This window comes from Ranitomeya imitator, chromosome 2, assembly GCF_032444005.1.
Source record: "Ranitomeya imitator isolate aRanImi1 chromosome 2, aRanImi1.pri, whole genome shotgun sequence".
Lineage (NCBI taxonomy): Eukaryota > Metazoa > Chordata > Amphibia > Anura > Dendrobatidae > Ranitomeya > Ranitomeya imitator.
This window is the reverse complement of record NC_091283.1, coordinates 691260971-691277265: the sequence shown is the minus strand read 5'-3', so window position 1 is coordinate 691277265 and position 16295 is coordinate 691260971. Positions and strand designations below refer to the sequence as shown.

The following is a 16295-nucleotide window of genomic DNA, read 5'->3' as shown; positions in this document are numbered from 1 at the left end:
AGAGTACTGGATTGCTGCACTATAATATATAACACAAGGTAACCCCAATAAAAATAATTGTCAAATCTGACTAAGTACTAGTACCTTGGGACATCACAGCAACAGGGTGCAGGCGTGCAGAGAGCCTCGACGTGCGTTTCACCGCCTTGGCTTCGTCAGGAGGCGTGGCCAATAAAAAGAGGGCCGGGATATTTATCGAGAAGTGTGAGGGGGCTCCAGCGAATCGGCGCGCTAACCCATCATGATGTGTATGCGGCAGCAGCGAGGCGGGCCACCGCGCGCTGCGGATCATGGGCAGGAGGACGTGCGTCATCCTCCCCATCCCCACAGCAACGCTCCCAGCCAGCGACACCGCTGAGGCAACACAGCGCATGCGTGGGGCGTGTCTGCATCGGAGGTAAGAAGATAAGCAGGTAACAAATGGAGCGGAATCACAGCCCGCATCAGAAGCTCCTCCCCTTAATAGCCGGAGTTAGGCAGAGTCACAAGATGATCAGAGTGATCGCATGAACACAGAGACCAGGTACATAATAGAAAAAGCACAGAGACATGCAAACAAATAAGCAAGGAAAATTAACCCAAAATCTCCTGAAAAATTAACAATGAACATAACAATGCAAGTAAGCAAAAGTACATCTAAAGACAATTGATAATGTAAGAATTACAAAAAATACAAAATTGAACAGCATATGTACATAATAACTACCGTATATACTCGAGTATAAGCCGAGATTTTCAGCCCATTTTTTTGGGCTGAAAGTCCCCCTCTCGGCTTATACTCGAGTCATATACCCGGGTGTCAGCAGGGGAGGGGGAGCGGGGGCTGTGTAATCATACTTACCTGCTCCCAGCGCGGTCCCTGCAGTCCCTGGCTTCTCCGGTGCTGCAGATTCTTCCTGCACTGAGCGGTCACATGGCACCGCTCATTACAGAAATGAATAGGCAGCTCCACCCCCATAGGGGAGGAGCCGCATATTCATTGCTGTAAATGATCGGTGCCATGTGACCGCTCAATTACAGGAAGAAGCTGCAGCGCCGGAGAAGCCAGGGACTGCAGGGACCGCGCCGCAGCAGGTAAGGGGAGCGCAGCGCTATAATTACCTGCTCCTCGCTCCGGCTCCGTCTGCAGCGTCCTCTAGCAATGACGCTCAGGTTAGAGGGCGCTGTGACGTAGTCAGTGCGCGCCCTCTGCTGAGCGTCAGTGCTGGAGACGGAGCCGCAGAGGAGCAGGTAATTATTGAAAGCGCCGGCGTCCTGAGAAGAGAGGTGAGTATGTGATTTTTTTTTTTTCTTATGGCAGCACCAGCAGCATTCTAAGGAGCACCTATGGGGCCATAAAGGTGCAGAGCATATAAGGGGCACAGCATTATAAGGAGCACCTATGGGGCCATAAAGGTGCAGAGCATATAAGGGGCACAGCATTATAAGGAGCACCTATGGGGCCATAAAGGTGCAGAGCATATAAGGGGCACAGCATTATAAGGAGCATCTATGGGGCCATAAAGGTGCAGAGCATATAAGGGGCACAGCATTATAAGGAGCACCTATGGGGCCATAAAGGTGCAGAGCATATATGGGGCACAGCATTATAAGGAGCATCTATGGGGCCATAAAGGTGCAGAGCATATATGGGTCACAGCATTATAAGGAGCACCTATGGGGCCATAAAGGTGCAGAGCATATAAGGGGCACAGCATTATAAGGAGCATCTATGGGGCCATAAAGGTGCAGAGCATATATGGGGCACAGCATTATAAGGAGCACCTATGGGGCCATAAAGGTGCAGAGCATATATGGGGCACAGCATTATAAGGAGCACCTATGGGGCCATAAAGGTGCAGAGCATATAAGGGGCACAGCATTATAAGGAGCATCTATGGGGCCATAAAGGTGCAGAGCATATATGGGGCACAGCATTATAAGGAGCACCTATGGGGCCATAAAGGTGCAGAGCATATATGGGGCACAGCATTATAAGGAGCACCTATGGGGCCATAAAGGTGCAGAGCATATATGGGGCACAGCATTATAAGGAGCACCTATGGGGCCATAATCAAAGGTGCAGAGCATATATGGCACAGCATTATAAGGAGCATCTATGGGGCCATAATCAACGGTGCAGAGCATTCTATATAGCACAGTTGTATATGGAGCATCTATGGGGCAATAATGAACGGTATGGAGCATCTATTTTTATTTTTGAAATTCACCGGTAAATGCTGCATTTTCTACCCTAGGCTTATACTCGAGTCAATAAGTTTTCCCAGTTTTTTGTGGCAAAATTAGGGGGGTCGGCTTATACTCGGGTCGGCTTATACTCGAGTATATACGGTATATGCAAATATACAGAAATATAATAATCATAAACTAATAAAGCATACAGGTAAGACAAGCAATATACATGCTGAATTATACTGGTCCCATGGCATATTGGTTATATTAACCATATAATGCTTCCTAACCACAAACTCCCAAATAGAGCTGTCAAAAGAATGGAAGAGGGCTGAATAAATACTGAGCGTGCAGGTATATCAGAGGCGGATCAGTCCATATATCTTCAGCTAAGGCAGATGTAATATCTGGTGTAGGGTCCCCTCATCGTGTAATAAAGAGATGAATTAATGATACATGAAGCAGCATCCAATTAATAAAAAGAAAAAAAGTAAGAACATGTACAATAGCAAAAACAACACAAAATATACCCGGACCAAGATAAAAACCAATAAAATAAAAAAATCTAGATAAAAGACTTGAAACTGAGGGCTTCATTTAAACCTATTGGTGAAAGAGTATCCAGGGTTACTATCCAGCGTGCTTCTTTTTGAAGCAACCTCTGCTTAATGTTACCACCCCGAATACCCATGTATATGCTGTCAATCCCGCATACTGCAAACCCCTTGGGATTACTGTTGTGCCTATCAAAGAAGTGTTTTGGAATGGGTTTCAACAAATGTGGTTCGGAGCAGTTGGCTGAATTCTTTATGTCCCTCAGATGTTCTTGCACTCGGATTTTCAAGGACCTAGTTGTCATGCCAATATAAATGCGGTCACACGGACAACGGCCATAGTACACTACTGCTTCGGTATTACAAGTAATGTGGTGAACGATCTTATAATTCTTATTTCCTGCTGAATTTGTGAATTTTGTTTGTTCTTTTAATGGCACTGCAAGCCGAACAATTCCCATAAGGGAAACAGCCCCATGGGGGACCACTGCTATTAGAGCCAAAAGGTATGCTCTTAGGGGGTACATAATGGTTGTTGCATAGAATATCGCCCAAAGTACGGGATTTACGCCACGTAATAAGAGGGTATGGGGTCTGATGATTGGCCAGATCTCTGTCGGTTAATAAGACTGACCAATGTTTTTTAAAGATTCCATTGATTTCTGACCAGTTGGAATTAAATTTTGTGATGAATCGAGGTGTCAGATCTGAATTTTTTGTAGCTTTTCTAGGTGGTTTTGTCAGCAAAGTGGATCTATATGAATTGAGGGCACGAAAAAAACCTCTATAGATGTCTTTCCGCTTATAGCCTCTGTTCCTGAAACGAGTAGATAGATCCATAGCCTGGCTGAGAAAGCTATTGTCGTCCGAACAAATACGACAGGCTCTCAAGAACTGTCCCATAGGTATTGAACTCCTAAGTTTGAGAGGGTGAGAAGACGTAAAGTGCAACAGTGCAATGGTGGCCGTTTCCTTGCGGAAAATATTTGTCCTAATAGTACCCTCCATAGGTTTAGTAATTTGCAGGTCCAAGAAATCAATAGAACTTTGGCTATACTTCCACGTAAGCCTAATATTAAGAGTATTGATATTTAATTGGTTCAGGAATGAATCCAACCGTGACGTGGAGCCCTGCCAGATGAAAAATATATCGTCGATATTGCGTAGCCACGAGATAAGCGCACTGATTCATTGGTTTGGATGCAGTCTTTCTCATCCACTGCTTTCAGTACTTCTGGATGAAGCACTGTAAATGTCTCTTTAGATTAGAAGCTCTGGCAGGAGCATTTTTATCTTTGCCTGAATATGCACTGATCTTGGCTTCACAGCATAATGTTTTCTATCTTGAGTGATGGTGAAATGTTCAAATACAGCTGATTTAATGTGACGCTTCTTTGACATTCTCAGGTTTTTAATTCTGCATTCACAATCCAAATGACAATTGGTTTTCCTAAAATCAATTGTACAAAATTATTGCCAGGTCGTACAACTGATAAAGTGGTCAGTAATACTGTTATTCCTCATGTATTCACAGTTAACTGATGCAAAGTTTGATGAAAGGATAATACTTCTTACAGTCTTCCTCTTCTGAGTAGCAGCTGTGAGAGGCTTGAAAGACGCACACCAAACATCTAGTCTAGAGGAGGAGCTTTACTACTAAGAATTTGCAACACATTTTCACTTTCAGTTTCATACATTGTAAGTAGGGGGGTTGGGGCAGAATGAGGTTAACCAAGTATAAGATTAGATAAGGGCTCTGGAGAACAGTGACACACAAGAAGTAAGAAATGTCTCTATCTCCAGCAGAACTGCTTATCACTGTTGTTCATAGTTTGATAGAACATATATATTTGAGTAAAGGCCCCGTCACACATAGCGAGATCGCTTGCGAGATCGCTGCTGAGTCACAAGTTTTGTGACGCAACAGCGATCTCATTAGCGATCTTGCTATGTGTGACACGTAGCAGCGATCAGGCCCCTGCTGTGAGATCGCTGGTCGTGTCGGAATGGCCTGGGCCATTTTTTGATCGTTGAGGTCCCGCTGACATCGCTGAATCGGCGTGTGTGACGCCGATTCAGCGATGTCTTCGCTGGTAACCAGGGTAAACATCGGGTTACTAAGCGCAGGGCCGCGCTTAGTAACCCGATGTTTACCCTGGTTACCATCGTTAAAGTAAAAAAAACAAACGCTACATACTTACCTACCGCTGTCTGTCCTCGGCGCTCTGCTTCTCTGCTCTGGCTGTGAGCAGCGGGCAGCCGGAAAGCAGAGCGGTGACGTCACCGCTCTGCTTTCCGACCGCTGTGCTCACAGCCAGAGCAGAGAAACAGAGCGCCGGGGACAGACAGCGGTAGGGTAAGTATGTAGTGTTTTTTTTTTTTACTTTAACGATGATAACCAGGGTAAACATCGGGTTACTAAGCGCGGCCCTGCGCTTAGTAACCCGATGTTTACCCTGGTTACCCAGGGACTTCGGCATCGTTGAAGACAGTTTCAACGATGCCGAAGTCTTTCCCCTGATCGTTGGTCGCTGGAGAGAGCTGTCTGTGTGACAGCTCTCCAGCGACCAAACAGCGACGCTGCAGCGATCCCGATCGTTGACGGTATCGCTGCAGCGTCGCTAAGTGTGACGGTACCTTAACATTTATAAAATTCATACGAAAGTTCAATTATGAAATATTAATACATTTTTTTTTAAAGCTGGAGTTTGAGTCGGTACATTTCTACCGACTCCGACTCCACGACTCCGACTCCACAGCCCTGCAGAAAATAGACAGAAAAGTGGAAACAAGTAACCACCCACATAAGCCTGATGTACCTCTAAGGTACCCTATTCTTACTTCACCCTACCTCACGCGGAGGTTGGCACCGAAGACCTACACAGTGGCGCCCCCACTCGTCATCAGCTTTCCCTCTCTATATTCCCTAAAATCCCCTACTCTATAGGAAGGAAGAAAATGAAAGTTAATCATTGAGGCCCTTTGGATGTATTGGATGTAAACTTGGTGAAATATTACAATCCAGCCATGGCCGATGCTGCAATATCATCAGCCATGGCTGGAGACCCCGATCTGCCGGTCGGCAAATTCTTTCCAGGTACATTTTGATCACTGTGATAGGTTCTATCACAGTGATCAAAATATAAAAAAATAGTAAATGACCCCCACCCGTTATCACCTCCATAAGTAGGGAACATAATGAAATAAAGAAAATATATTTATTTTTATTTTTCCACTAGGGTTAGGGTTAGAACTAGGGTTAGGGTTAGAACTAGGGTTAGGGTTAGAACTATGGTTAGGGTTGCAGTTAGGGTTAAGGTACCTTCACACATAACGATTTTGTTAACGATATCGTTGCAACGTCACGCTTTTTGTGACGTAGCAACAATCCCGCTAACGATCTCGTTATGTGTGACAGCGACCAACGATCAGGCCCCTGCTGGGAGATCGTTGGTCGTTCGTGAATGATCAGGACCTTTTTTTGGTCGCTGATCACCCGCTGTCATCGCTGGATCGGCGTGTGTGATGCCGATCCAGCGATGTGTTCACTTGTAACCAGGGTAAATATCGAGTTACTAAGCGCAGCGCCGCGCTTAGTAACCCGATATTTATCCTGGTAACCATTGTAAAAGTTAAAAAAAAAAAAAAAAAAACAGTACATACTCACATTCCGATGTCTGTCACGTCCCCCGCCGTCAGCTTCCCTGCACTGACTGTCAGCGCCGGCCGTAAAGCAGAGCACAGCGGTGACGTCACCGCTGTGCTCTGCTTTACGGCCGGTGCTGACACAGTCAGTGCGGGAAGCTGACGGCGGGGGACGTGACAGACATCGGAATGTGAGTATGTACTGTTTGTTTTTTGTTTTTTACTTTTACAATGGTAACCAGTATAAATATCGGGTTACTAAGCGCGGCCCTGCACTTAGTAACCCGATGGTTACCCGGGGACTTCGGCATCGTTGAAGACAGTTTCAACGATGCCGAAGTCGTTCCCCTGATCGTTGGTCGCTGGAGAGAGCTATCTGTGTGACAGCACCCCAGCGACTACACAGCGACTTACCAACGATCACGGCCAGGTCGTATCGCTGGTCGTGATCGTTGGTAAGTCGTTTAGTGTAACGGTACCTTTAGGGTTGCAATTAGGGTTAGGGTCAGAATTAGGCTATGTACACATGGTGCGGATTTGGCTGCTTGGCCACTGCAGATTCGTAGCAGCTTTCCATCATGTTTACAGTACCATGTAAAACTATGGAAAACCAAATCTGCTGTGCCCATGGTGCGGAAAATACCGCTCAGTATTTTCTGCAGCATGTCTATTCTTTGTGCGGATTCCAGAGCGTTCTACACCTATTCCTGTATAGGAATCCGCAGTTGAAATCTGCACAAAAAACACTTGAAATCCGCAGGTAAAATGCAGTGTGTTTTAATTGCGGATTTTTCAAAAACGGTGTGGATAAATCCACACACAAATCCGCAATGTGGGCACATATCATTAGGGTTCGAATTAGGGTTAAGATTAGGGTTAGGATTGTGTTGAGGTTAGGCTTGTGGTTAGGGTTATGATTTGGGTTAGGGGTGTGTTGAGGTTAGGGTTGGGATTAGGGGTGTGTTGGGGTTAGTGTTGGAGCTAGAATTGAGGGGTTTCCACTGTTTTGGCACATCAGGGGGTCTCCAAATGCGACATGGCGCCACCATTGATTTCAGCCCATCTTGCGTTCATTCGAGCCCCGACATGTGCCCAAACAGTGGTTTACCCCCACATATGGGGTATCAGCGTACTCAGGACAAACTGGACAACAACTTTGGGGTCCAATTTCTCCTGTTACCCTTGGGAAAATGCAAAACTGGGGGCTAAAAAATAATTTTTGTGGAAAAAAATAAGATTTTTTGTTTTCACGGCTCTGTGTTATAAGCTGTAGTGAAAAACTTGGGGGTGAACAGTTCTCACAACACATCTAGATAGGTTCCATAGGGTGTCTACTTTCCAAAATGGTGTCACTTGTGGGGGGTTTTCCCTGTTTAGGCACATCTCAGCTCTTCAAACGTGACATGGCGTCCTATGTCAATTCCAGTCAATTTTGCATTGAAAAGTCAAACGGCGCTCCTTCCCTTCCGAGTTCTGCCATGCGCCCAAACAGTGGTTTACCCCCACATATCGGGTATCAGCGTAATCAGGACAAATTGCACAACAACTTTTGGGGTCCAATTTATTCTGCTACCCTTGGGAAAATAAAAAAAATTGGGGCAAAAAGATCATTTTTGTGAAAAAAATATTTTTTATTTTTACGGCTGTACAGTATAAACTTCTGTGAAGCAGTTGGTGGGTCAAAGTGCTCACCACACATCTAGATAAGTTCCTTAGGGGGTCTTTCCAAAATGGTGTCACTTGAGGGGGGTTTCAATGTTTAGGCACGTCAGGGGCTCTCCAAACGCGACATGGCGTCCTATCTCAATTCCAGTCAATTTTGCATTGAAAAGTCAAATGGCGCTCCTTCCCTTCCGAGCTGTACAACAACTTTTGGGGTCCAAATTCTCCTGTTACCTTTGGTAAAATAAAACAAATTGGAGCTGAAGTTAATTTTTTGTGAAAAACATTAAACATTTAAACATCACAAAAATTCCTGTGAAACATCTGAAGGGTTAATAAACTTCATGATTGTGGTTTTGAGCACCTTGAGATGTGCAGTTAGAATGGTGTCACACTTGGGTATTTTTTATCACATTGACCCCTCAAAGTGACTTCAAATGTGATGTGGTCCCTAAAAAAAAAAATGGTGTTGTAAAAATGAGAAATTGCTGGTCAACTTTTAACCCTTATAACCCTTTTAACTTCCTAACAAAAAACATTTTGGTTCCAATACTGTGCTGATGTAAAGTAGACATGTGGGAAATGTTACTTAGTAAGTATTTTATGTGACATATCTCTGTGATTTGAGGGCATAAAAATTCAAAGTTGGAAAATTGCGATATCTTCAAAATTTTCGCCAAATTTCAGTTTTGTTTTTTGTTTTTTACAAGCGCAGGTTATATCAAAGAAATTTTACCACGATCATGAAGTACAATATGTCACGAGATCCTTATTATATTTTTACGTTTTACAGGTCGTTTCAGAGGGAATCTTTCTGGCAAGAGAGTAGATTTTTCGGGGCGCACAGTCATTTCTCCTGATCCAAATCTTCGTATAGATGAAGTTGCTGTTCCCATACATGTGGCCAGAATACTTACTTTTCCTGAAAAGGTAAACTTGCAATGAATGTTAATGCTTTAACTATTAAATTTCATATCGTTCATTATTTTGGGAAAGTCTGTCACTGGTGTGACTGTTAGATATTCACCACGTAGGCCACACCGACACTGCTGTGTGTATTCACCACGTACGCCGCACTGTCACTGCTGTGTGCATTCACCATGTAGGCGACATTACTGTGTGTATTCACCACGTAGGCCCCACTGCTATGTGTATTCACCACTTACTCCACACTGTAATTGCTGTGTGTGTTCACCAATTACTCCACACTGTCACTGCTGTGTGTGTATTCACCACGTAAGCGACACTGCTACGTGTATTCACCAAGGAGGCGACTCTGCTGTGTGTATTCACCACGTAGGCGACACTGACAGCCAGTGTCAGACATTATTCACTGTTGTTTGCACTGCAGTGGTGTTCAGTAGTTAACGATACATGTGCACGCCGTCTGCAGAAGAATTAGGCTGTGTGCGCACATTGAGCATTTGATTGCAGAAATTTATGCAAGGTTTCTACTTCTCTTGACAGGAAAAATGCTGCAGCGAAAATGCACGTTTTTTGCGTAATTTCATGCATTTTTGCTGTGTGTTTGTATGCGTTTTTGCATGCATTTTTGTTCAGCAATGAAGGCTTTTTTTTTAGCTAAATAAAGATATTTAAAAAAGTTTTGTGATGTAATTTCTGGGCTCAACACCACCTTTTTCATGATGATGCAGTGTGGCATTAAGGTAATGGGATTAGGGCAGCAGCTGTCATTGACAGGTAGGTCTAGGCTTAGGGTACCATCACACTCAGCAACTTTACAACGAGAATGACAACGATCTGTGATGTTGCAGCATCCTGGATAGCGATCTCGTTGTGTTTGACATGCAGCAGCGATCTGGATCCCGCTGTGCCATCGCTGGTCGGAGCTAGAAGTCCAGAACTTTATTTGGTCGTCAGGTCGGCGTGTATCGTCATGTTAGACATCAAAAGCAACGATGCCAGCAATGTTTTTACATGGAGCTAACAACCAGCGAGAACGATAAGTGAGTCGCCGTTACGTCACTGGATCGCTCCTGCATCGTTCTGGAGTAATTGTGTTTGACGTCTCTACAGCGACCTAAATAGCGACGCTCCAGCGATCGGCTCGTTGTCTATATCGCTGCAGCGTCGCTGAGTGTGACGGTACCTTTGGTAATGAAAAGTTGTGAGCCTGACGCCCTCATTACTAAGCTGATAAAAAAAAAACAAATACAAACAGACACAAAAACACACACACATTGTCACCAGCCTATGCACGAGCGCTAACAGAACGAACATACATAGCTACATGTTAATTTTAAAAGAAAATTGGGTGGGCTTGTGTGTAATTTTAATAACCAGCAAAGGGAAAGCCAATGGCTGGGGGCAGATGTTTATAACCTGGTAAGGGGGTAATATCGATGGAGCTTCCCACAGCTGTATACTTAGCCTTTACGGTCTATTAAAATGGGGACCCCCCCCACCAAAAAAAAAAAATGATGTGGGGTACCCCTATAATTAATAACCAGCAAAGGCTATGTAGACAGCTGCAGGCTGATATTAATAACCTAGGAAGGGGCCATGGATATTGGCCCTTCCCAGACTAAAAACATCAGCTCTCAGCCGCCCCAGAAAAGGCTCATCTATAAGATCAGCAACTGAAAACCACCGCAGTGAAGGCCTGGCACAGCGTCTGGTGATGTACATGAGTTAAAGACTTCAGGCAGTCATTGCCAACAACGGTTTTTCAACCAAGTACTAGAAATGAACATTTTATTTCAAATTATTTAATCAGTCCAATTACTTTTGGTTCCTTTAAAAACAGGGTGGCACATGTTAAGGAGCTGAAACTCCTAAGCCCTTCATCCAATTTTAATGTGGATACCCTTAAATGAAAGCTGAAAGTCTGAACTTCAGCTGCATCTGAATTGTTTTGTTTAAAATTCATTGTGGTAATGTCTGGAACCATAATTAGAAAAATGTTGTCTCTGTCCAAATATATATGGACCTAACTGTAGATAGAAGGAATGAATGAGCTAGTTAGATGACAGATAGATCGATAGATCTATACATAGATCGATAGATATTCTCTATCTATAGATATGTCATCTATCTAGCTCATTCCTTCTATCTATTATATCTGTCATCTATCTTATCTATCTCATTCCTTCTATCGATCGATAGAAGGAATGAAATATAGATTGATAGAATAGATAGAAGGAATAAGCTAGATAGATGATAGAATAGATAGATAAATAAAAGAAATGAGCTAGATAGATAGATGACAGATCTATAGATAGATCTATACATAGATCGATAGATATTATCGATCTATAGATCTGTCATCTATCTAGCTCATTCCTTCTATCTATCAATCATCTATCTAGCTCATTCCTTCTATCTATCTATTCTATCATCTATCTATCTCATTCCTTCTATCTAATCGATGGATAGATATAGATAGATGGAAGGAATGATATAGATATAGATATAGAGATAGATAGATATAGAGATAGATATAGAGATATCTATCTGTGGATAGATGTAGATAGATATAGAGATAGATATAGAGATAGAGATATCTATAGATATATCTATCTGTGGATAGATGTAGATAGATATATGGTTAGATATATCAAAATCTATAAATATATCTCTGTAACTATTCATGTTTGTATCTACATCTATCCATAGATAGATATATGAATAGATATATCTCTCATTCCTTCTATCTAGCCCATATCTGTCTGTCCCCTATCTGTCTGTTCCCTTTCTGTCTGTCCCCTATAATAATAATAATAATCTTTATTTTTATATAGCGCTAATATATTCCGCAGCGCTTTACAGGTTACACACATTAACATCGCTGTCCCCGTTGCGGCTCACAATGTCCCCTATCTGTCTGTCCCCTATCTGTCTGTCCCCTATCTGTCTGTCTCCTATAATAATAATAATAATAATCTTTTTATATAGCGCTAACATATTCCGCAGCGCTTTACAGGTTACACACATTAACATCGCTGTCCCTGTTGGGGCTCACAATGTCCCCTGTCTGTCCCCTGTCTGTCTGTCCCCTGTCTGTCTGTCCCCTGTCTGTCTGTCCCCTGTCTGTCTGTCCCCTGTCTGTCTGTCCCCTGTCTGTCTGTCCCCTGTCTGTCTGTCCCCTGTCTGTCTGTCCCCTGTCTGTCTGTCCCCTGTCTGTCTGTCCCCTGTCTGTCTGTCCCCTGTCTGTCTGTCCCCTGTCTGTCTGTGGATAGATCTATGGGTAGATGTAGATGGATATATGGATAGTTAAGCTACTTTCACACATCAGTTTTTTTCCGTCAGGCAGCATCCAGCGAATTTTTGAAAGAACGGATCCGTTGCAAATAGTGAAAAACTGATGCAGCAGAACCATTTAATTTTTTTTTTTTTATAGAGAGCGAGAGAGAGAATGGAAAATGTGCATGATTTGAATGGAAAAATGCACACACAACCAGATTCGGAGGCCGGATTTATCATTTCACATCTCAGTTTCATACATTTTTCGCCGGATCAGTTGCTGGGAGTTTTTTCGCTGGACAGAAAAAACGTTCCTCTGTATGTTTTCTCTGTCCACCGGAAACGGCTTTTTTGACGGATCCGGCAAAAAAAACGGATGAAGCGTATGGCCATCAGGCGCAATTCGGCGCCAATACAACTCAAAAAAATGGATCAGTTTTTTTCAAAACTCGCCGGATTGTGCCTGACGGCAAAAACCTGATGTGTGAAATTGGCCAGATAGATATATGGATAGATACGTTCTACAGATATATTTATAGATACATAGATATAAGTCCGCAAGGTCAGGGTCCTCTCCCCTCTGTACCAGTCTGTCATCATAAATTTGTGTACTGTAAATATCTATAACCCTGTATGTTACCCCTTTCTCATGTACAGCACCATGGAATTAATGGTGCTTTATAAATAATAATATAGCTATAGTTATATCTATAGTTATATCCATAGTTATATCTATAGATATATCTGTAGATATATCCATAGATATCCATCTGTAGATATATAGATTTATCCATAGATATATCCATAGATATATAATAGCATGGCCGATGTTGATTAACCCCTTTCTGCCATTGGACGTACTATTCCGTCCATGTGGGGTGGGCCTTAATTCTCAAGGACGGAATAGTACGTCCAGCGCGATCGGCCGCGCTCACGGGGGGAGCGCGGCCGATCGCGGACGGATTTCAGCTGCATATCGTAGCTGACATCCGGCACTATGTGCCAGGAGTGGTCATGGACCGCCCCCGGCACATTAACCCCCGGCACACCGCGATCAAAGATGATCGCGATGTGCCGGCGGTGCAGGGAAGCATCGCGCAGGGAGGAGGCTCCCTGTGGGCTTCCCTGAGACCCCCGCAGCAACGCGATGTGATCGCGTTGCTCCGGGGGTCTCCTACCTTCCTCCCTGCAGCAAGGCCCGGATTCAATATGGCCGCGGCATCCGGGTCCTGCAGGGAGGGAGGTGGCTTGCCAAGTGCCTGCTCAGAGCAGGCACTTGGTAACGCTGCAGCGCTGTTTGACAGATCGGTGATCTGACAGAGTGCTGTGCAAACTGTCAGATCACCGATCTGTATTGTCCCCCCCTGGGACAATGTAAAAAAGTTTAAAAAAAAATTTCCAAGTGTGTAAAAAACAAAACAAAAAAAAAACCTAAATAATGAAAAAATATATATATATATTATTCCCATAAATACATTTCTTTATCTAAATAAAAAAAAAAACAATAAAAGTACACATATTTAGTATCGCCGCATCCGTAACGACCCGACCTATAAAGCTGTCCCACTAGTTAACCCCTTCAGTAAACACCATAAGAGAAAAAAAAAAAAAAGAGGCAAAAAACAACGCTTTATTATCATACCGCCGAACAAAAAGTGGAATAACACGCGATCAAAAAGACGGATATAAATAACCATGGTACCGCTGAAAGCGTCATCTTGTCCCGCAAAAAACAAGCCGCCATACAGCAACATCAGCAAAAAAATAAAAAAGTTAGTCCTCAGAATAAAGCGATGCAAAAATAATAATTTTTTCTATAAAATAGTTTTTATCGTATAAAAGCGCCAAAACATAATAAAAATGATATAAATGAGGTGTCGCTGTAATCGTACTGACCCGAAGAATAAAACTGCTTTATCAATTTTACCAAACGCGGAACAGTATAAACGCCTCCCCCAAAAGAAATTCATGAATAGCTGGTTTTTGGTCATTCTGCCTCACAAAAATCGGAATAAAAAGCGATCAAAAAATGTCACGTGCCCGAAAATGTTACCAATAAAAACGTCAACTCGCCCCGCAAAAAACGAGACCTCACATGACTCTGTAGACTTAAATATGGAAAAATTATAGCTCTCAAAAAACGCAAAAAATATTTTTTGCAATAAAAAAGCGTCTTTCAGTGTGTGACGGCTGCCAATCATAAAAATCCGCTAAAAAACCCGCTATAAAAGTAAATCAAACCCCCCTTCATCACCCCCTTAGTAAGGGAAAAATTAAAAAATTAAAAAAATGTATTTATTTCCATTTTCCCCTTAGGGTTGGGGCTAGGGTTAGGGTTAAGGCTACAGTTAGGGTTGGGGCTAAAGTTAGGGTTAGGGTTTGGATTACATTTGCGGTTGGGATTAGGATTAGGGGTGTGTCTGGGTTAGAGGTGTCGTTAGGGTTACCATTGGGATTAGGGTTAGGGGTGTGTTTGGATTAGGGTTTCAGTTATAATTGGGGGGTTTCCACTGTTAACCCTGCTGTTCTGTTGGTCAAAAATGACCGACTTTGAACTTCAATATTCTTTAAAATATTCAAGATGCGGCTCTGAAACCCGTGGCCGACCGACCCATCCTCATTTAAGTCAATCAACCACAAGTTTCAGAACCGCATCTTGAACACCCCTAAAAATACCAAAGTTCAAAATAGGTCTCCCCAGACCGAACAGAACAGCAGGGTTAAGACACATCAGGGGTTCTCCAAACGCGACATGGCGTCCGATCTCAATTCCAGCCAATTCTGCGTTGAAAAAGTAAAACAGTGCTCCTTCCCTTCCGAGCTCTCCCGTGTGCCCAAACAGGAGTTTACCCCAACATATGGGGTATCAGCGTACTCCGGACAAATTGGACAACAACTTTTGGGGTCCAATTTATCCTGTTACCCTTGGGAAAATACAAAACTGGGGGTTAAAAAATAATTATTGTGGGAAAAAAAGAGATTTTTTATTTTCACAGCTCTGCGTTATAAACTGTAGTGAAATTCTTGGGGGCTCAAAGTTCTCACAACACATCGACATAAGTTCATGGAGGGGTCTAGTTTCCAATATGGGGTCACTTGTGGGGGGTTTCTACTGTTTAGGTATATTAGGGGCTCTGCAAACGCAATGTGACGCCTTCAGTCCATTCCATCTAAGTCTGCATTCCAAATGGCACTCCTTCCCTTCCGAGCCCTCCCATGTGCCCAAACGGTGGTTCCCCCCCACATATGGGGTATCAACGCACTCAGGACAAACGGGACAACAACTTTTTGGGTCCAATTTCTCCTTTTACCCTCGAGAAAATACAAAACTGGGGGCTAAAAAATAATTTTGAGGGGAATTTTTTTTTTTTTCACGGCTCTGCGTTATAACCTGTAGTGAAATACTTGGGGGCTCAGTTCTCACAACACATCTAGATAAGTTCCGTGGGGGGTCTAGTTTCCAATATGGGGTCACTTGTGGGGGTTTTCTACTGTTTCGGTACATTAGGGGCTCTGCAAACACAATGTGACGCCTGCAGACCATTCCCTCTAAGTCTGTATTCCAAATGGCGCTCCTTCCCTTCTGAGCCCTCCCATGCGCCCAAACGCTGGTTCCCCCCCTCCCCCCACACATAGGGTATCAGCGCACTCAGGACAAATTGCACAACAACTTTTGGGGTCCAATTTCTCCTGTTACCCTCAGGAAAATACAAAACTGGGGGCTAAAAAATAATTTTTGTGGGAAAAAATGTTTGCTTTATTTTTACGGCTCTGCATTATAAACTTCTGTGAAGCTCTTGGTGGGTCAAAGTGCTCACCACACCTCTAGATAAGTTCCTTAGGGGGTCTACTTTCCAAAATGGTGTCACTTGTGGGAGGTTTCAATGTTTAGGCACATCAGTGGCTCTCCAAACGCAACATGGCGTCCCATCTCAATTCCTGTCAATTTTGCATTGAAAGGTCAAACGGCGCTCCTTCCCTTCCGAGCTCTCCCATGCGCCTAAACAGTGGTTTACCCCCACATATGGGGTATCAGAGTACTCAGGACAAATTGCGCAA

At 43.5% G+C, this 16295-nt stretch overlaps 1 protein-coding gene across 3 annotated transcripts in view; it reads left to right on the top strand.

Annotated features, from left to right (window-relative positions):
* POLR3A (RNA polymerase III subunit A) overlaps positions 1 to 16295 on the top strand; it is a 567405-nt gene that overhangs the window by 178158 nt on the left and 372952 nt on the right. For all 3 annotated transcript variants that reach the window (XM_069753076.1, XM_069753078.1, XM_069753077.1), the window contains exon 8: positions 8827 to 8963. In XM_069753076.1, coding sequence (XP_069609177.1) covers positions 8827 to 8963 — 137 coding nt within the window. The remainder of the gene's footprint in view (positions 1 to 8826; positions 8964 to 16295) is intronic.